At 33.8% G+C, this 22,191-nt stretch overlaps 3 protein-coding genes across 3 annotated transcripts in view; all 3 read right to left on the reverse strand.

Moving 5' to 3' along the window:
• Positions 1-22,191, reverse strand: part of LOC311175303 (uncharacterized protein) — a gene marked incomplete at both ends in the record, with an annotated part of 64,089 nt that overhangs the window by 32,499 nt on the left and 9,399 nt on the right. The window lies entirely within an intron of this gene.
• On the reverse strand, positions 3,655-4,644 carry LOC311175571 (olfactory receptor 4K15; the record flags this gene model as incomplete). Its single annotated transcript, XM_084240498.1, has 1 exon — positions 3,655-4,644. Exon 1 carries the CDS (start codon positions 4,627-4,629, stop codon positions 3,655-3,657), a length of 975 nt encoding a protein of 324 aa, XP_084096624.1. The 5' UTR covers positions 4,630-4,644.
• On the reverse strand, positions 15,148-16,083 carry LOC311175559 (olfactory receptor 4K1; the record flags this gene model as incomplete). The annotated part of the gene is made up of 1 exon (XM_084240488.1): positions 15,148-16,083. One exon carries the CDS (start codon positions 16,081-16,083, stop codon positions 15,148-15,150), a length of 936 nt encoding a protein of 311 aa, XP_084096614.1.

Consider the following 22,191-nt stretch of genomic DNA (forward strand, 5'->3'; position numbering starts at 1 on the left):
GTTAGAATTTGTTTCAGATTCCTACACATTTCATATTCTAATTCAAGGAGTTTTCATTTGGATTAAAGAGGGAAAGAGAAACAAAGTCAGTGCTTTGAGCAGACATAAGTATGCTCTTCATCTATGATTAAAAGTAATCTTTCATGATAAAAGCAAAACTGTGACTCTATCATGAAATTGTTTCTAAACTTAGGGGAAGTTTATGGAATACAAGTTAACATGATTAACATCGAGATTCAAAATAATGTATTTAACTATGTTAAAACTCCTTTGTTGTTATTTAGACTAGTTATCTTATTCCAATTTGCTTTCCCCACCCAAAATTCACCACAACCACCACACTGAGAGAGGCATTTTCTAGCTATGAGTAAAATTATTTAACGTATGAAAGATATTTCAGCAAAATTTCCCATATAGTCATCACGTTGATAATGCATTTTAATGGTTCAATAAATCTAGCATTAACATTTGTGAATAAACAAAAAATTACAAAATGTTAATGATCCCCAAATTGTTGAATCCTTAAGTGTGGTATCAGACATACAAAGATTCTAGATAAGGGCCTCCCCTGGTGGCACAGGTGGTTGAGCACTGCTCTGTGAAGCTGTCCACAGCCTCCTGACTCGCCCGCTGCTCCCCTCAGCAGTGTGTTTCATCAGTCTGCCTGTTCTGCTCCCCACTCTGTCTCTGGTGAATCCTCTCACCCACCCAGACATCTGACCTGTACCCCGGTTCTCATATAAATAAATAAATAAATAAATCTTTAAAAAAAAAAAGATTCTAGATAAAATGTTAACCCATATTTTTGAGTGGAATATTTTCAAATAATAGAAAATGATCAAGTAATAATTAGTCTTTTAAGAGGTAGCCAACATTGTATCAAAAGTAAACATAGCATTGGTGGTAGGAATTTCGCAGGGACTACACCTGAGAGTAGAAAGCACACATTGTACAAAAATAAAGAATGACGTAAAAAATAAATACAATAATAAAAGAAAAATACTAAAATAATAAAGTAAACATAGCATGTGAATATTTTGTTATATTTTGTGCTATATAACAATATAACACAGATCCTTTTAATAGATATATTCCTAACACTAGATAAAATTGAACGCCCTTTTTTGATAAAATTCACACTAATTAGAAATTAGATAACAATTGCCTAACTTGACAATTCCCTTTACCAAGAGTCTAGCATTGTATCACAGGAGAAGAATTGTAGGCATAAGTGGAAAGGTCATATTTGAAGTTGAAATCAATTCTAATAAGGATAAGTGACTACCACTTCTGTGAAGGTATTTAACTGATGTAATTGATTTCTCAATGAATGTTAATTGCTCAGCATCAATCTCTTCTGTTTACAGGTAAAGTTTTAAAAAACTGTTGTGGCAGCACTTAAATCGATCTTACTGAAAGGGAATCCAATATTTTGGGGGCATATCCATAGGTTAAATTCCAGCTACCATGGCTATTTAATTCATGGACTCATTATATAAGCACTGAAGTGATATAGAATAAACATTGACTGAGAGATGGTCCTTCTATCTTGGTTACCTTTTCTGTGGAGGATGGTGTTTAGTTGACACTGATGTCACAATTGAGATCTACAAACATTACGCTCATCCACATAGTTCTGTCCTCATTTTTCTTTCCCATACTGCCTTTCCTTGTTTTCCAATATTATTCTGCTGTCGCCCCTAATATAGCAGCCAAATAATTTCCATTATCCAGGAATTCATGTTAATTTTTAACCTAAGGTCAATTTTCCATCCAAAGTTAACAGTCAAAGAAAATGTTCAAGGCTATTCTCACTAAAAAGATTTTGCCTCAGTGGTACAAATGCTATTCACTTTGAGTGGTCTTACATATGGCGGTCACCCATTGTTACACTGACCAAAATATACCAAGGTACTTTGTGCAGACCAAAACTTAGTCTTTCATCTTCTGTCAACTAGTCATGGCAAACACTATTATCACATAATTTTGAGTAGAAGAAGGTAACATAGAGGTAACATAGACATAGGTAACATAGAGGCCAGAATTACCCACTCATACAGATTTCTGGTGCCTGCTTCTGTCTATACCTACATGTACCAGTTATAATTTATGATGGTTTAGTGTTTGACAGAAAGTGTGACATTTCTAAATGGTGTTACTTGGTAGTTCATGATTGGAAACTCAGTATTGAATAAGAGACAGCAGCATGTAAAGTCTGTTTTTCAAACAGTGGGCAAACAGTACTCTGTTGCAAAATTCAGAGCTCTTCTCCAGAACCCTAAGAGTTAGCATTGCCTCTTTTCTGTTTGGTTCTACTAATGAATACACATAATGTATGATTTATCATGAATTTCTTCCTTTAAATGGCTTCCCTTGTTCATATAATTCAAGTGACAGGGAAGTTTCCACATAAGAATAAACTTGGTGTAGGTACAGTTTGAAACTAGAAATCTTGTGAGTCACCAAAAATGGAGTCACGACGGTACTTACAATATTCTTCTGTGATAGCAGGAGAGTGAGCAGAAAAGTAGGCATAAGAATAACTGTACATCACTATTCTTTGCATTTGAAAAATTGTTTTAAAAATATATTCACTCATTTGCATAGCTGAGGTGTGAAGAATACATTTCCCCTACAGAAGGCCCAAAGTTTCCATAAATAACATTGTGCGATTGAATTCAAAGCCATAACCCTTTATCTTTATTTTTTTTATTTTTTTTTTATATTCCCCACACAATTGCAACCCCCTTATTTGACCCGAATCCTTCCTTTCCCCCCTCCCCCCCCCACCAGTGTGTCTCTTGTTCACAGTTGTTTGTTGATTTTGATTTTTTCTTTCTTATAGTTATTCTTTTTCCTGGTCCCTTATTTAGGTTTTCTAGATTCCTGCTACGAGTGAGACCTTCTGGTATTTTTCTTTTTCTTTTTGGCTTATTTCGCTGAGCAGGGTCCCTTCCAGCTCCATCCATGTTGCTGCAAATTGCAGGTGTTTATCTTTCTTGATTGCTGAGTAATATTCCATGGTGTATATGTACCACATCTGCTTGATCCAGTCATCTATTTTTGGGCATTTGGGTTATTTCCAAAGCTTAGCTATTGTAAACAGTGCTGCTATAAATATAGGGGTGCAGGTACTCTTTGGAATTAATGTTTCTGTGTCCTTTGAGTAAATACCTAGGAGTGGAATTCTTAGATCATATGGAAGCTCTATCTTTAGTAGGTTGGGAATCTACAGAATTGTTATCACTGTAGCCTTGCCTCTGGACGATTATTAATGGAATCACTGCGATGTGAAAGCAAATCATTGTAACCCGTGGGAGGGGTTGATTAAGTTGAATTAAAGATAATGGTGAAAGTAAAAAACACAAAGAATTTTAGAAATTCTTTAAAATAAAGATAAAGGTTTTTTATCTTTATTTTAAAAGTTTTTTATCTTTATTTTAAAAGTTAAGAAAGGTGAGGACAACTGAAACGCAATGGAAGAAAAATAAGATTAAAATTTCTAAAATTCTTTGCATTTTTTACTGTCACCATTATCTTTAATTCAACTTATTCAACCCTTCCCACTGGTTACAACGATTTGCTTTCACATCCAGTGATTCCATTAGTAATTGTATCCAGAGGCAAGGCTACAGTGATAACAATTCTCTAAGTTTACTTTGTTTCCAGGGAAAGAACATTTCTTATGACTGCAGAAACCTGGCCAGGCTTTAGATACCGACCCTTCAGTTTTGACATGGCTGCCTTCATTTCTTTGTTCCTAAGGGAATAGATGGCAGGGTTTAAAATGGGAGTAAAGATGGTGTAGAACACAGCAAGGACTTTGTCAACTGAATAGCTGCTGAAGGGCCACACGTAGATGAAGATGCATGGTCCAAAGAAGAGTGTGACCACAGTTATGTGGGCAGTCAGCGTGGAGCGAGCCTTTGCCATGCTAGCCGAGGAGCGATTCCTAACTGTGATAAGTATCACAGTGTAGGAAACAACCAAGAGGAGGAAGGAACTCAGAGAGAGGAAGCCACTGTCAGCAACGATTAGTAGGCTGACAACGTAAGTGTCTAAGCAGGCCAGCTTGGTCACTAGAGGGAGGTCACAGAAAAAGCTATCAACTTCATTAGGGCCACAGAAAGGCAAATTAACAGTAAATGCCAACTGGCTGGTAGTATGGACGAAACCAACAAACCAAGAGATGAGAACAAGAATAATACACACACGGCGGCTCATGATTGTCATGTAGTGGAGAGGTTTGCATATAGCCACATAGCGGTCATAAGCCATGGACACAAGGAGCACCATTTCACCACCAGTGAAAAGGTGAACAAAGAAAATCTGAGCCAGACAGGCATTAAAGGAAATAGTCTTGTGTTCAACCAGTAAGTCCGCGAGCATTTTGGGGGTAGCAAAGGAGGCAACACATATGTCTATAAAAGAGAGGTTGGCTAGCAGGAAGTACATGGGGGTGTGCAGGCGTGAATCTGAAGTCACGGTGAGGATGATGAGAAAGTTGCCCAGCAGTATTGCCAGGTAGAGTAGTGAAAATATGACAAAGAGTATGGGCTGCAGCTCCTTTGAACTGGAAAGTCCCAGCAACACAAATTCGGTCACCCGAGAATAATTTGCCTCATTCATTGACTTTAGAAGGAACTTCTCTTCAGTTATCTGAGTAGGAGAGAAACAGATTAATGAACTTAGTAGGGTTTGATATCCCAATTCCATTTCCATCCTTAGGGATTCTAATTTTTACTAATATGTGTATGTCTGAATTTTTATGCATCTTTAAAAGTTATATAGTCAGCATAACATCACTAAAACAAAAATGGATAGGAGACTTGTCAAGATGTTTGGCTGAGTAATGTACCAATCACATACATTTAAGGAATGCAATCAACTAATTTACAATTGAAATTGAGTACCCAAAAGTTTTTTTGACACTACAGAAATCCAATCTAGGAACCTACAAAGACCAAAATCTAAATCATTTTTCTACACTAAACAGTATAATGTTTTTTTGAATGGTTAACCCTGAGAAAACAATTTTTTTACAAATTTCTGTTGGCCAAAAAAGTTACACACACAAAAAAAGTGTTTACTCTATGATGTTATTTAAATAAAATTTTAAAATAGCCCAAAGTAATCTATGTTGTCAAAAAACTGAAATAATGTTTTATCCTTGAAGGGCAATAGATACAGGAAGGAGACAGTAGGGGCTTCTGAAGTGCCACTAATGTTCTGGTTCTAGATGCAATTGATAGTTATGTGGGAGTTTTCACTTTGTGGAAACTTGCTGAGATGTGAAATTTTGCTTTGCACACTTTTGTGTGTATGCTATATATTTGTAAAAGTTAAAGCAGGAGAGAAAATGACAGTATTACATTGTGTGAGAAACTGACGGGAGGATTCACCGCCTTGAATAATTAGATGTTATCCCTTTCTCTATCCAGTAATACTCTTTGTGAAGTAAAATTCCTAATTGTAGCAAAGCTGTGAGGTCCAGAACTTACTGAAACTCTTCCTAGAAGTGTGATGCAAATCCTCATGAAATTTTATTACTTGAAGAAATCTAATACATTAGTTCATTTCAACTATTCCCAAAACACACTAAATCTCTTTGATTCAGTCATTGGTGTTAATAACCTTAGAAACATAATTGAATTATGACTGAGATTTTATTTGATTTGGTGGGGCTCTTTAAAATTATATTGCACAAGCATATTAATTGTAAGAAACTGAGACCATGAGAAAAGTTTTTCTTTTCTATTTACTAGTCTACATTCTATTTAATCAGAACATTTTTCCTTTTGTGTTATATTTATTTTTTGTTTGAATTGTATCATCTTTATTGAGATAGCATTGTTTTACAGCAATGAACATGGATTACAGGTATATATTCACACCTCATCAGAGGTATATTACCACACCACACCCAACACAAAAACACCAATAATCTTCCACCATAGTCTATTGGGTCCTCTCCCCATTTTTCTTCTCCCCCCTCCCCTGTTATATTTACTTTTATAAACTATCTAAAACATAGAAAAGTAGTGCAGTGAATAAGAAAAGTAAATGGTGGAATGTTGAGAAGTATCAGATTTTGAAAAATCTTTTTCCACATCTAATAGCACCTATGATTTTTTATGTAATATCTTCTGTCATAACTGAAAATTGTCCAGTGTGTCTGAGTTTCACAGGAAGGTTTACACATAAGGACAGGGAATGTGATGAATAATCTTATCTTCTAGGAACCAAATTAAGGGACTCACATATTTCAAATCTCTAGTTCTCTAGCTATCCCACCCAATTATTACAGATTATATCAAAAGTATGACTCCAGGATTTATGAAACAGGCTGGAAAGTAGAGTTTGAAGTCAGAGGAGATCAAAGGAAAATTTATACAGTGGAACAGGTGTGTCTTTGAGGAGCCACCTCATTCTCTTCAGTGCCTTTCTCTCCTCCACATCATTCCTCAAGAGTCTCCCATTATGAGGTTAACTTATGGTGCCCACATTGACATGCCCTCCTTGGAAAACACCCTTACTCTTCAACCCTTGAATAAATGCTCTGTTGGATCTGTAGATATAGGAAAGGAAATAATACCCAACGGAATGTGGTCTATTCAATGGGGGGCTCAAATGTGCCCTATCTGAAAGAGCAAAGCCTCGAGCCCAGGGAATGAGTCTCCCAGGGACCTTCTGTGAGCAAAGAAGACTTTCTGGTTCCTCTAGAATAAAACATATAATCCAAGTATGTGAGAAAACCACATGAAACTCTTATGAAAACCCAATGACTCTTCTGCAAAACTATATTCTTCCAGGGCATTGGCTTCTTGGGCTGACAAGAAAAAGAAAGGTCCCTGTTTTCCATAGAAGAAAATATTGGGCAAATTGATTGAACCTGTGGCTGAGATTTTTAAGTATAGAATAGTAAAATGATGAGCAACAGAAATTCTAACTAAACATATTCCAAATATAAATTCTTTCCCCTAAGGTAAATGCATTTATTTTTACTTGATTTACATTACACATATGTAAATGCCTGCTTTTCCCAGGTCACTGTGATGAGCCCTAGTGATAGAGCAGAAATGTTTATAACTTATCTCCCTGAAGTCCAGTTACTAATAATAATAGTCCCTTATTCATTTAGTAAAGTTGATGGATCCTCATTTCCCTCCATTCCCTAACATAGTTTTAGATGAAATGCTTCCTTTTTACACCAAATAAAATAATTGTACAGTAGTGAAAACAAAGCTATTTTAATTGTTCTTATTTCTATGTTAAAATCACAGTTGTGTTATTGGGCAGCTGTATGATAATGAGCAGTTCACTTAGCCTGTCAAGGCTCATTATCCTCAAATACTAGATATTGACAATACTATTACCCTCAAAGAACACTGAAAATGTTACTTAATATGTAGGTAAGAAACCTTTAATCAATTATAGTGGGTAAATAAATATAAATTATGAGTAAACATGTACATCTGAATAATATATTATTACAGATTAGAATTAGTAATTATTTTCTGATAATTTTACATGTTTAAGATGGTATGATCTGACTCGTAATAATGAGTTTCCAATTAGTAGATATATTCATGTAAAGGTCAACCTTTCATTTCTCATAATTTGAAGGTAAATCAATGTCTGACAGGTCTGTGCTAGGTTGTCCTTGTCTCACTCCCATATGAAATTCTATCAAATAAATCTATCCCCAGTATCAATGCTTCTATCATGGCTATTACAACTGATAGATTAAGTGAAATAAGCAAGAGTATTACTTAAAAAGTGCAAACTTTACTAGGTCAAAGATACATCTTTCACAAACTTTCCAGCATTGCCATTACCTTTACCCCTCCCACTTTACAGCCAGGTCAGAAATAAAATAGTCATTGAGGAAACAAATGCATGTAGTCTTCAGAAGGATACTGACAAAGTGCTTTCACTTACCTATGATGAAAAGGATAAGTGCAGATATCTTATGATCTATCGTCATTAATGCTTGGAAAGATTTTAGTTGTTACTTCCATGTCTCCTAAGAAAACAGACTTGGCTCTGATGAGGTGAATCACAAGGAAATGGACTCAAGGTTTCTATAGGCAGGATAGACTGTCTTCAAAGAATTTAGATAGGACTGGATGCTGTATCTTAATGTAGGTCTTATGTCACTGGGGGAACACTTGCAGTAGTCAGGAATCTAAAAGATTTGTACAGTAAATAAAAAGAAAGAAATGCTAAAAATAAAATCTTGTCTTTCACATTGAAGAGAATTTAACCCAACTGTGGTGAAATTCTTCTGTCTTCAATGACAGTAAGTTAGACGATCAAAAATATTGTTCAGAGACATCTAGAAATAAAAAAACCAATCACATATCACTAAGGATACTATGAAAGGGAGTATTTCCCAGTATCCATTGCAGTTTCAGGTATAGAACATTTTGCCCATGTATTCTAGGAAAATGTTTCCTTTTAACTTTATCTCATCTAACAGGTCTAGAGGTATGGGTAGAATTCTTCAGGGATTTAAACATTGTTCTCAAAGCAAAACCTCTGCAACTGTATCTACAATTTTAAAAATTAAATTAACAGAAATATTTTTAGGAAGCATTACCACTGATAGTGATTGTCATATAAATTAAGGTTTGTGAAGACACATGAGCTATCAGGAATATTGCATCATTTTATCAAAACCATCATTTAGAAATATTTAGACTTTTTCTTTCACCTCATTTGCCCTTGATTCAAAGTGTAGGTACCTTCCCCCACCATCACCACTTCTTTGAGATTTATTATATTTGATCCTCAAATAATTGAGGCAAGCATTTGATATACTTACAATAGAATGAGTTCATCACAATAGTAAATAAGATTCTAAAAGATAATAATCATATGGGAAATGGCATATTTGTCCAGTAGGATATTTTGATCTTTTTATAAGTAATTTATATTAATATATTTTTGCTATGAGTTAACAAAGATCATTCTAAACTATTAGCTTTGAAATAAACTGAAGTCCAAATCACAGGTGATGCCCAAAGACATCATGGGCTATAAGGGAAGTATTAATCTGCATTATAGAAAATATCTGCTCTAATTCTGCCTTTCACTAAACAATTTTACAATTTTAGACAGATCACACATCCTTCAAGATGCTCTGTTTCTCTTCCAAAAAAAGGGAAGAAAGTCCTAAAGTCCTAAAGTCTAATATTTTATAATTCACTGATTTTTTTTATAAGCGAGCTGAAAATAGCAAGTTAACGCAAGGATTAAAAGTAATTACAAAAGGTTGTATTGAAATAAAAATATCTTCAGTTAAAAGAGGAAACCCATCCTGGTTTGAGCAAAGAGACGCCATGAAACAAAATCCATCAGTCACTTCTCAGTGTTAGATATTCGGACAATTAATCGGCAAAGTGGACATAAAATATTCAAAGATTACTCAATGGGTTGGAGGATAATTACCTCTCTCTACTCTGAAAGAATTAGGAGACTGTGTAAAAACAGTCTTCTCCCTGCCCCTAGTCTTCAAATATCTGAACTTACCAGGAGAAACAACATTCTTCAGGATCCACTGCATGAGGGCCAAATACAGGCAACACATATTTTTCCAGTCTTCAGTCTTCACCATTTATACTTTGAAGTGTCATCTTCCTCAGCACATAGATATAAGAAAACCATGTCAATGGTTAGAAGCTTATTAGTGACTTGACGTCACTGGATTCTGTTGACCAAGTGACTCAGAGGAGAATTGTGGTGGCATAAATTAGCCTTCATTAGGGCTAATAAGTTGGTTTGCTAACAAGAATTATAGTGCAACACCTTGAGGATTTCACAAATGGACAAAGCAGCAACACTAATGGAAAATCTTTCTCCTTTGGAGAAAATGAACATGGAGTGGGGGGTGGAAACAATGAAAAACTGTTACTTCAAAATAACTTTATGCTTCAGGAGAACTTCAGAACAGAGCCTCAAGGAGTGTCAGAAATTGATGAGGAGTCATTTTGTGCCTCTGTACAGTACACACCAGTGCAAATATCTTGATATTTTAGAAGTTCCAGAAGAACCATATGCTTGATTTCCAAGGCAAGGACTCTAGGGCAAGGCAGTGAGAGCTGTTTGACAACAAAATCACTGCATTCTATAGAGTAGATTCTGGTGAAGGGGCTTTAAGCCATTTTGTAAAAATTTGGAATTTTTAGTTCAAATTTTTAGGAAAAAATGCTGTTGAGTGAAACTCAGATTTTTCTCCTTCCCTGAAGTTGTCATTGAAGAACAAAATATTAAAGGGGAAAGAAAGAGGTTTCTTAGAATTTCCATGTTGGTAGGAACACTAGAACTAAATAAATCCAAGATCCTAAATATTTACATAGGTTGAATGAGATCTTGAAGAATTATTTGCTTGACACAAGATAGTACTGCCTGGTTTAAAAATCTATCTTCTAACCCCTTGTTTACAAATTCCCTTTCTTTCTCCTCCATGAAGCCTCTTCCACAAATTGAAACATTTTTCATTTATTACTAGAACTAATCTTACTTTTCATCTATTCCCTGATAACGTGAAGTTAAAGCACTCCAAAATCTCCCTTTGACCAATATTTCCGTTATTATCTCTACTTTCTACTATTCCTTTCATGTACATGATGTCTAAAAATCTGTTATTTTGATTTTATTTTCTTCTTAAGATATATATTACTGGGAGATTTCATATATTCTAATGACTTTCCACTTTAAAAAAAAAAGAACCCTAAGTGTACAACTCTAATTCTCAGGTTCCCAAATGTGTTACAAGTCATGTCTACACCACAAATTTAATAATTCCAAAATTAACACATTTTCCCTAAATTTTCCTTATAGTAAATATTCTGTCTGCTAATGTCATCATTATCATCCTCTGAAACATCCAGATTAAAATTATGAATATGATAGGTGCTGTCTAGTCCCCTATGTTCTTATATTTAATTTGCAAACCTATCTTAGTAAATGGGATCACACTGCTTATATGGTTTCTCTAAACATGAAACATGAACATTTCCACTAGTTGCAACATATAACTTATAAACTTGATTTTAATAAGTGCATTATATTCTAATTAATAAATGTAATAGAATAATTATTCTCATATTGTAGAAAATGTAAGGTGTTTTTTCCCTAGTTGGAAATAAGCATGACTTAAAATAGCTTATCTAAAAATTTTAATTTAAGTTTAAATTTTCTAAATGCTCTTTCAGGATAAGTGTTTGAAGGTAAAATTATTAGAATCAAAGTTACACATTTATGCATTTGAATTTATAACAAATAACTCTAGAGTATGGTATCAAGAAGTCCAATGACCATAGAAGTTTCCTTTCATAGTAGACCACTAACATACAATCACTAATGATTTTCTGAGTGTAAAGATTTGCCTTTTCCAGAACATCATATGCTCAGTGAATACACTATGTAGTGTGTATCTCCTTCATCTGCTCCTTTCATCTAACAATATGCACTCAAGATTCACCCATGTCATTGCATGCATTAATAGCTCATACTTTTTATTTTGGTATAGTATTTCTTTGTATGTAGGTTCCTTAACTAATCTTTTTAGTTATCTAGTTAAGGATATCTTAGTTACTTCCATTTTGGGGGTGCTAATGAATGTTTTCAAAGACTTACATACAGGTTTTAGTTTGTGTGTTACTCTTCAAATCAGTTGGGAAATTTAGTTTTATAGGAAGAAATATCTCACTCTATGTATTTTAAAGCTTGAAAATTAAGTACAAAGTTTAGGATTATTGTCTTCTTAATGGAATAAACCCTCCTTTATCAATATTCCATGTCTCTTTTTCCATGATAGTATTTCTTGCTGCTTTCCCTGTTGTTGCTGGTTGCATAATATAGCTTTTCTACAATTTTTTTTTTTTTTTTTTTTTTTTTTTTGTGGGACCCTCGCAGGCCGCTGGGGAATGAACCGTCACTGCAGAGGATGTGGTCAACCTCGCAGCCCAGCGTTCAACCGCTGAGCCACCAGAGGAGGCCCTCTTTTTTTTCTTTTTTTAATTAATTAATTAATTTATACAAGCACTGGGTACAGTCAGGAGTGCGGGAGGGTGAGAGAATTCACCAGAGCCAGAGCGGGAACAGTACAGGCAGACCTACGAAATACACTGCTGAGGGGAGCAGCGTGCGGCAGGAGAGGTCTGTCACGCAATGTGGGACCCTCGCAGGCGGCCGGGGATCGAACCGGCGCTGCAGAGGCTGCGGGCAGCTTTTGCAGCCCAGTGCTCAACCTCTGCACCACCAGGGAAGGCCCGGTGTCTTGGTATTGAAGGTGGATTCCATGCATACAACAAATATTTGGTCTTGATTATGGATCATTCTGGCAAAATCTGCCTTTTTGTGGAGTCTTTAGATGATTTAAATATAATCTAGCTATTGAAATGGATCTGTGTCTACCATCTGGCTATTTTTTCTATTTATATTCTTGTTCTTTTTTGCACTCTTCTGATCCACTATTGGATCATTTTTGTTCATTTTTTGTTTATCATTTCATTTCCACTATTAGTTTTTTATATCACTCACTTTCTACTTTGTTAAACTATATAACAATTTGCCATATTGGTAGACTTCTTTTTTATTTAATGTTATCATTTAAATATTTATTAAATGTTTTTTATCATTTTAAGACAATAATCACAACTAATTTTCTTAATCAAATTCACTTTGACATGATTTAAATTTTTGTTATGTGTGAGGCTTAAATCTTTTTTTCTAAAAACCATTTTACTGATGTATGATTGATACACATAAAGCTGTATATATTTAATTCATACAAGTTGATGAGTTTGATGATAATTATACATTCATGAAACCATCTCCATCGATGCCATAAACATATCCATTCCTCCAAAAGCTTCTTCTTGTCTTCTTCATTCATTATTGTATTCTTGTGATAAGAACACTCAACATGAGATTTACGTCTTAGCAAAATTTTAAGTATGCAATATAGTACTTTGACATAGGCCCTATACCATATATAGATCTCTAGACTTTTTCATGTGGTACAAGTGAAAGTTTAGGTTTTTAAATTCTTCAGTTTCAGGGCTTTTTCTGTCTTTTTTGAAGTGTAATTTACAAACAATTCTAAAATTTAAGGTATATAACATGATAATTTTTATATATATAAATGATTGTCACTATAAAGTGATAATCACATTCCAATGTTAGTGGGGTTTTTTTAAGTATATGGTGAAACATTTGAGATATACTCTCTGAACAAATGTCATGTTTTCAATAGTTCATTAACTGTAGTCACCAAATGTACTTTTGAACTCCAGAATTCACTCATCTCATAACTGAAACTTTATAACCTTTGGACTAATACCACTGCATCTGGCAACCACCATTCTGCTCTCTGCTTCTTTGATTTTATTATTTTATTCCCTATTTAGATGCTATCATGTTATTTATCCTTCTGTGTCTGGCTTATTTCACTTAATACAGTGTCTTTCAGGTTCATCCATGTTGTAGCAAATAACAAGTTTTCTTTTTCTTAAAGCAGAATCATATTGCATTGCATCCATGTACCATATTTTCTTTATCCATTCATCCCTTGATGGACAATTTATTCCATACCTAGGCTATTGAGACTAATGCTGCCGTGAACAGGGGAGTGAAGATATCTTTTCAAGAGCGTGACTTAATTTCCTTTAGTTATATTCCCAGAAGAGGAAAATTGCTGGGTCATACGATTTATCTATTTTTAAATTTTTTGAGGAATGAGTTTTCCCAAAGGAGTTTGCCAATTACATTCCCAGTAACAGTTTACAAGGTTGGTTTGTCTCCAAATCCAATATTAGTTTTATTATACCACTTTAATTCATGATTTCTTATCAGGTCTGACAATTTCTGAATTTTAATAAGTGTGTTTAGACCACTTATATTTGCTGTAATGATTATGATATGGTTAGAATGAGTTCATCATCTTGTAATTCTTTATTTGTCCCAACTATTTTATTCCTTTCCCTTCTTTTTCTGCCTCTTTTTTAATATTTGGGTATGTTTATTATTCCGATTTATATCTTTAGTTTGCTTGTTATATTTAATGAGTTAATTAATTTTTATTGCATAAACACTGGTTTACAATGTTGTGTTTCAGAGGTATCACCCAGCACCAAAGCACCCATAGTCCTCCACCTTATTCCAATGTGCATCCTCCCCACTTTGGATTCTCCCCTACTCCTCTCACCCTGGTAAAAATTAATATTTTTCAGCTTTATTATAATATGTACATGAACTTTATAGTCTCTCTTATATTTCCCAAGAAATATAAAAGTGTAGATTTCAGATTTTATCCTAAGTTGGAAATTATTTTTGTTACTTTGTGCATTTACATATTTAGGTACATAAGTAATTAGCATTTTCTCTGAATTAAAATGTTTTGAGATTTACAATTTCTAAGAGTCTTGCAATGTTCTGTCTAATGTGGAATTCATTGTACCTAATATATAATACTTAAAAAAATAAGTAGACTTGAACAATGGGTAAATATGTTGCTGACAGCACCAAATTTCTATAATAAATATGGTAATGAGTGGATGTATATCAAAAATCTAAAAGAAAGCAGAAAAAATTTATTGGAGCATAGTTGCAGATAGGGGAAATTGCAAATATCAAATTATAAATGAAATAGTCAATATGCAAGGAAAAGATAAGTAGACAGGTACATTAATAAAATAAAATCCATGACATAAAACACATTTTTGAATGTGTGCCAATTTATAAAAGGTTATGAATAAGTTGAGTGAAGATATCAAAAACTTAGTTTACTCCTTTTGATTACAAGGTATAAAAATAACATGAGTTCAGTTTAATAAAATCACAAGTTTAGTAACATGAATAATACTTTATGTAAAATAAAATCTAATTTCTATTTAAAATATTTATAAAATATTTAAAATATTTAAAAGCATTACTAACTACTTTCAGGAGGATTTTTACTTTAGATTATAAATATTGAAAAAAGTAGTTAAAATTATATATGTAAATCCTTTGCATGTTAAAAAAAAATCCTATATGACAACTCAATAACACATATCATTAGCAAAGTAATTGGCAAGATACTGTGATCCAGTGGACGCTCTTCATACCCATTCGAGATTATGCTTCCTCATGGTGATCCTAGTTTTTCCAGGAATCCACATGACAGTTTCTCAACTTTCTCATGGCTGATTTAAAATCTTCATTCCTCAGAGAGTAGATGATGGGGTTCAACAGGGGTGTACAAACAGTGTAGAACACAGAAAGGAACTTATCCACAGAAAGTCTGCTAAAAGGCCATATATAGAAATAAATGCAAGGCCCAAAGAAAAGAATCACCACTGTGATGTGGGCAGTTAATGTAGACAGTGCCTTGGCTGACCCACTGGAGGACCTTTGCCTGACAGTGATCAGAATAATGGCATAGGAAATTATTAAAGCCAGAAAACAGCTCAGTGATATCAGGCCACTGTTAGTTAGGGTCATAATTTCCATCTCATAAGTATCCATGCAAGCCAGCTCTATCACCAGGGGAAGGTCACAAAAGAAGCTGTTTACTTCATTGGGACCACAGAATGGCAGATCCACTGTAAAAGCCAGGTGGCTTACTGAATGCAGAATACCCACAGCCCAGGAAATAATCACAAAAATTATACAGAGTCTCCGAGTCATAATTGTGCTATAGTGCAGGGGTTTACAGATGGCTATAAATCTGTCATATGCCATTGCTACTAGCAAAATCATCTCACTCCCAACAAAACTATGAAGAAGGAATATCTGGGCCATGCAGCCTGCAAAGGAAATAGTCTTGCGTTCAACAAAAAAGTCCACAAGCATCTTGGGGGTGGCAAAGTTCGATTGGCAGATGTCAATAAAAGAAAGGTTACTGAGCAGGAAGTACATAGGGGAGTTCAAATGGGAGTCAGAGGAAATGATAATAATAATCATGATGTTACCCAGTACTGATGTCACATACACTATAAAGAAGATGGAAAATAAGAAAATCTGAAGTTCCCAAGAATTAGAGAGTCCCAGAAGCACAAACTCAGACACCACTGATTCGTTTGCTTGAGCCATGTGTCCGGTTTATATTCAGTCACCTGAATATAAGAAAGTCAGGAAAATATCACAATGATTGGCACGTATCAAGTGTATTCTATACAACAGAAATATGATAAGCTTTCATTTAAAAGTCAATTTAATTTAATGAAACAATATAAATAACCCATAGACTAATACTTAACAACTCTGACTACTGTGGGAATTAGCAGACGTTTGAATAGAGAGGATTAGTTATGGAACCTATTATAATCAGGAAAGTATAATATTCATATTAAAATAGAAGTATAAAAAACAAAATCAGAGATAAGCAAATATAAATGATGATTTCATCACTTACATGGTTCAGAAAGCATTCACCCTATGTACTCAAGAAAACATAACAGGTATTAATTCGTTAAGCTGATTAAATTTCCACAAGCTATATTCTTCAATATTTGTTAAGACCAAGTTTTTAATATATAATTAATATAATAGTTGAAAATCCACTTGAAAATCCTTACACACTAATTTCTTACAATTTCTTATTCCAAGTAGAACAGGCCTAGTTCAATGTTATACATCATTTTCTTTTTAATTATTAAGGTAGTTACCCATTAGTAAAGATAAATAACATTTGCCACTTATTAGTTCTATGTCTGACCTTAGAAGATAGAACTAGATAAACTCCAAAGATATTTTCATCTCTAAAATTCTTTGTGCAAAGGCAGTAATGTGAGTTCTCTAAACAATGCATAGAACATCCAGAAGTTTATTCATTAATGAATCTTTCACTTTTTCGTTGTCCATGCACTTTAGAATAGAAGTGCTTTCAGATGACAAAATACCCATACAAGAATTTCCCTATTTGCACTGTCAGATCAAGTTTGATGCACAGAAGTTATGTTATATTAATTTCCACCTCTAAAATATATCAATAGACTTCAAAGTCATAAATATGCATAATGTTTTTCATTATTTTATTTTATAATAGTGGATTATCTATAAGCTTAACTACAAAAAAGCAATAAAGGATAACCTCATTGACCACTACTGGTATAGCTACTCCATCTTCATTCAAGGTAAATCTTGATAGTCAACAAATATTTGTTTAACAAATGGCTAATTTTTTTCAAACAGAAAATGTAAGTAGGATAGAGGGAAGATGCAATGATTATAGCATACTTCTCTTTGTTCATCAAATACTGACACTATTATTCTCAGGGCTACCCTATGTCAGCGCAGTAGGAGAGTCACATTAACAGAGAAGTGGAAAACAGTAATTTGCCTGTTCTTTGTGGTCTCCAAAGTGATTGAGACAATTACTTCCCCTTTGCTATCTTCCAGTTCCTGATTTTGAACCTAAACGACATTTTACCAATTATTTGTCAAGCTCAAACATTGTGTTCAAAAGCATGTACAAAACTTACCCTTTCATTAATTTCTCCTACACCCTCCTTATTTTCTCCAAATTTGGTGGCCCAGAGTTATTTCTAAGCCTCACTCTTCCTGCTGCGAGTCTTCACATTGACTGTATTTAAAATTTGTTTTTGACGTGATGCATTTTAACTTGATCACTGCACTAAGCTTTACAGAGGCACGCATTCAGGTCATGCCCTGAGGTGGTGGGGGCTTTGCTCATCTTGCCCTCATGATGAAATCACCAAGTTCTAAGGCAAGGCAATATAAAGACTTCCATCCTCTTTCCTGCAAGGCAATTTAATTGGAGAAACAAGAAATCTCCCTTTGGAGATCTGAATTAAACATACAGTGGGAATAATTATGTTTTACAAAATAATTTTTCCCAGAATGGAAAGAAAAAAAATTTACCTAAATATTTATGCATATGAAAGAAACAATATTATATTTTCACTGACTTCCAGTAATTTTTTAACACAATTTTCTATCATTAAAACAATTACAAAATCTAACAAATGTTCAAAGCTTCAGGGTGGTTTCCTCCAATTACAAGGAACATGCTACCTCACAGGACAGTTTAATCTGTTGCTGGAATGTTCAACTGGATTTGTCACCTGTAGTTAAAAAAACAAAGCTATTTCCTCTTTAGTATGATGGTTATTTAAATATTTGAAGGTTGTCTCCATTATTCTCTATGACAGATCTTGTATCTCCCAAATATTTCAACTATTTTTAATATAAGTTGTATAGATCTTCAAAAGTTGTGGTATACATTAAGTTTCAAATAGTCATTTGTAGAGAAAGAAATTGAAAATAAGACACATATATAATTAATGGTAGTTTATCAAACTATTTTTTAAAATACAGGAAACAACTAGAAAATCCTCTCAATACTGCTTTCCCATGATTTCTTAATCTAAGCAGAATAGACCAAATTCAAAGTAAAATCTCATCTATCCTTAACAATTACAACAGGTATCCATTAATAAATAAAACTAAGCTTGCCACTAGCTAGTTCTGTCACTGACCTTAGAAGATAGAACTAAGTTGTCACTAAGGGTATTTCTCCAAAGTTTAAAAAATTATTGACTGTGTGTATGTCTCCTTGTAAAATATACAGATATTTACACACACATGCACAGTGGCATATAAGAGCAGCACTGATTGAAAGAGAGACTACTTAGGAATTCATAGTTGGTTTTACTTAGGATCAGCTCTTCACACACTATTACGTTGAATAGAATCTGAGTATTGCTTGGAGTTAGTGGCCATTTTGAAAATGTTAATTCTTCCTATCCATGAACAGAAAATACCTATTTGTTCCATTGTATCTTATTTTATTTCTTTTAACTATGTCTTGTAGTTTTCACTGTATAGGTCTTTTGCCTCCTCTGTTAAATTTACTCCTAGGTATTTAATTTTTTTGAGACAATTATATATGGTGTTATTTTCTTTATTTCTCTTCTAGCTCAATTTTCGCATATAAGAAGCTTATTTATTTTAATTTTTGTTGTATAAAAGTTTATTTTATACATTTTTAACTCAGCATAATCTACCTTCAATTGATACATCTTATCAGACATCACATAACAACCTTAAAATAACACACTTTCTCCTTTCTGAATGTTACATTGTTTCATATTTTACTTCTCCATATTTTTAAATCACACACTATATTGCTATTGTTTTTACTTTAAATGCGCAATTATCACTTAGCAAGATTTAAAAATAAGTGTCTGCTCACATACTTTCTTTTCCCAGATCCTCTGTTCTTCAAAGTAAATCCAGATTTCCATGTGGAATCTTTGCTCTCTTCCTTTAAGTTCTTTCTATAACATTTCTTGGAGAGTGAGTCTACCCTCATGAGCTCTTTCAGTTTTTCTACTTTTGCAAAATAATTTATTATGCTTTTGTTTTAGAGAGTTATTTATTTTTTATGTATTCTCTGACAGTCTTCTTGGCTGAAGTGTTTTCAGTGAGAAATCAGTTGTCATCCTTAAATATGTTCTAAGCAAGTCTTTTTAAATATACTTTTAATATTTTCTCTTTACCATTGCCTTTCAATAAGTTCATTTGACATAACATGATGTAGTTGTTTTCCTGATTCTTATACCATTATGTGTTCTCTTTGGGTTTTTCATTTTATTTTTTTTCTTATGTTCTTAGATCTATGGGTATAGTGTTCATCATATTTGGGCTTTTTTCAATGTGACTTCAATTGATTACATATAATTTGAAATTGCTCCATAGTTCTCTAATAGTCATGTGTGCATTTATATCTTCCATGTGCTTCACATTGAGTAGCTACTATGATCATATGCTCAAGTTCACATATCTATTTTTTTCTTCAGTATGTGATCTGCTAGTTTATTTTGCATATCAGACATATTATTTTTCAGTTCTATAAGTTTGATGTCCTTTATTTTTATGTCTTCCATATTTCTAACTTAACCTTTTCTATATTCTTACTTATATGAAATTTATTTTTAACAATTGCTTGAATGTACATTTCCAATAATTCTACATCTCTTTCATTTTTGTGTCTGTTTCTATTTTTTAATTTTCCTTCTCATTATGAGTTGAATTTCTCTACTTTTTATATCTTGGTAATTTTTATTTAAATCTCTTTTAATTTATGTAAATTTATTTACATTTTTATTGCTATTTTGAATTCAATTGCTACAGGCTATGTCATGTATTATATGAATAATCTTGAGTTTTTCTGATAAACAGGTTATTTTAAAACCATTTAATCCTAAGACTAACTTTTAATCTTTGTTAGGGAATATAAGAGCACTTTTTAACTTATCTCACTATTTTTGCAATCCTATTTTGAGTTTTCTTTGCAATACCCCATGAGCTGTCAGGTTTTTCACTCTGGCTAGATTTAACTCTTATAACTGCTTCACTCATAACTGAGATGACTGGCTCAGGATAGGCACCAGTCAGTGCCAGAATAAAATAAAATGAACTTAATAGAAAGTAAAGATGGAGGACTCCCTGGTGGTGCAAGTGGTTAAAATGCAGCAATATGAAGCTATCCGCAGCTACCACAACCCGAGTTCCATCCCCGTCCAGGTAGATGACCCACGTGGCGCAGCAGACCTCTCCTGATTGCCCACTGCTCCCCTCAGCAGGGTATTTCAGTCAATCTACCTGTTCTGCTACCCACTATGTCTCTGGTGAATCAGTGAATCCTCTCACCCACTGCACCTCTGGCTATACCCCAGTTCTTGTATGCATAAATAAATAAATCTTTAAAAAAATTAGAAAGCAGAGATGAAGGAAGCTGACTCAACAATGACAGGATGGAGAAAATTATGAAGTATAGTATATCTAAGTTTAATCTACCTCTGGACTTTTTTTCGTGTGAAATTTATTTATCACTCCAACCATTTGGGTCTGGGTTTTCTATTATGCACAGGCAATTCCATGCTTTAAAAACATCTCTAAGTGATTTTTGATAATCAAGTAGGTTAATTAATTACTCATCTAGTTGACCTCTGAATTAGCTGTGCTGTGAACCTAACCTTCTGTACTCCATGTTGGCATTTTTTTTTTCCAAAGATTTATTTATATAAGAACTGGGGTACAGGTCAGAGGAGTGGGAGGATGAGCGAATTCACCAGAGAGAGTGGCTAACAGAACAGGCAGATGGAAAACACTGCTGAGGGGAGCAGTGGACTAGGCAGGAGAGGTCTGTCAAGTCAAGTGGGAATCACCCTGGCTGGTGGACTGCTTCACAGCTCAGTGCTCAACCTGCTGTGCCACCAGGGAGGCCCTCCATATTTGCATTTAAACAAGGTTTAAATTTGCATTTGTTAACATTGGTTTTGTTCTGGGTTAACATTTGGCTTCCTTCTAGGCTAGCATTTCAGACCAGCAGAGTAAATGCAGCATTAATACTAAGTACCATTATATGCCTTATACTAAAATGTACAGCCCTACACATTTTTTCTATTCCTGGTTTATGAAAATTTTTTCCAGCAATGATGTTAAGGTATTATTAAATACTTTTTTTCCATAAATTGATATAGGCATATATTTCTTTTATTTTGCTACTATAGTAAATTACATGGAATGATTGTCAAATGTTAAACCACCTTGCATTTCTGGGTAATCTTAACTGTATCATTATTTTCCTGTTTTTATAAATTCCTCAATTAGTGTTGCTGTGTATTTTAAAGGAATTTTGTAACCTGTTTTTGAATAAGATTGGCCTAAAATCTTCCATTATAACCTTATTATATGCTAATTAAATTTTGGAATCAAGGTTATTCTGGCTTCATTAGATGTTCTCATAGACAAGGGACGAAACATCAGTCTCTGTTTTCAGATGGCATTCTTGCCTGCAAAGAAACACAAATTTATTTTTTTTGTGACTTGCTATACTCCACTCTTCATGAGGATTATATTGATTAGAGTACATCAAGTAAGATTATTAATGCAATGTATGTGTTTTATAATATTTTATTTTATTTTGACCTTTATTTGACTTTATTACCAAATTGTTAGTAGACATTTCTGTTGCTAGGTTGATGGGTTTAAAGCTTTTACTGAACATAGGACCGTAAGTTTTGTCTTATTGCCCATTTTAATAAAACCCAAACTACCTGTTCTTAATCAATGACGTTTATTAAAGTAACATATAAAAAAATGCCTCATACGCACATGGACATCTAAAGAAAAACAAAAACTGCTTAGGTAGGGCCTCCCCGGTGGTGCAGC

The sequence above is a fragment of the Talpa europaea genome (genome assembly GCF_964194135.1).
Source record: "Talpa europaea genome assembly, chromosome: 8".
In the NCBI taxonomy this organism is placed as follows: Eukaryota; Metazoa; Chordata; class Mammalia; order Eulipotyphla; family Talpidae; genus Talpa; species Talpa europaea.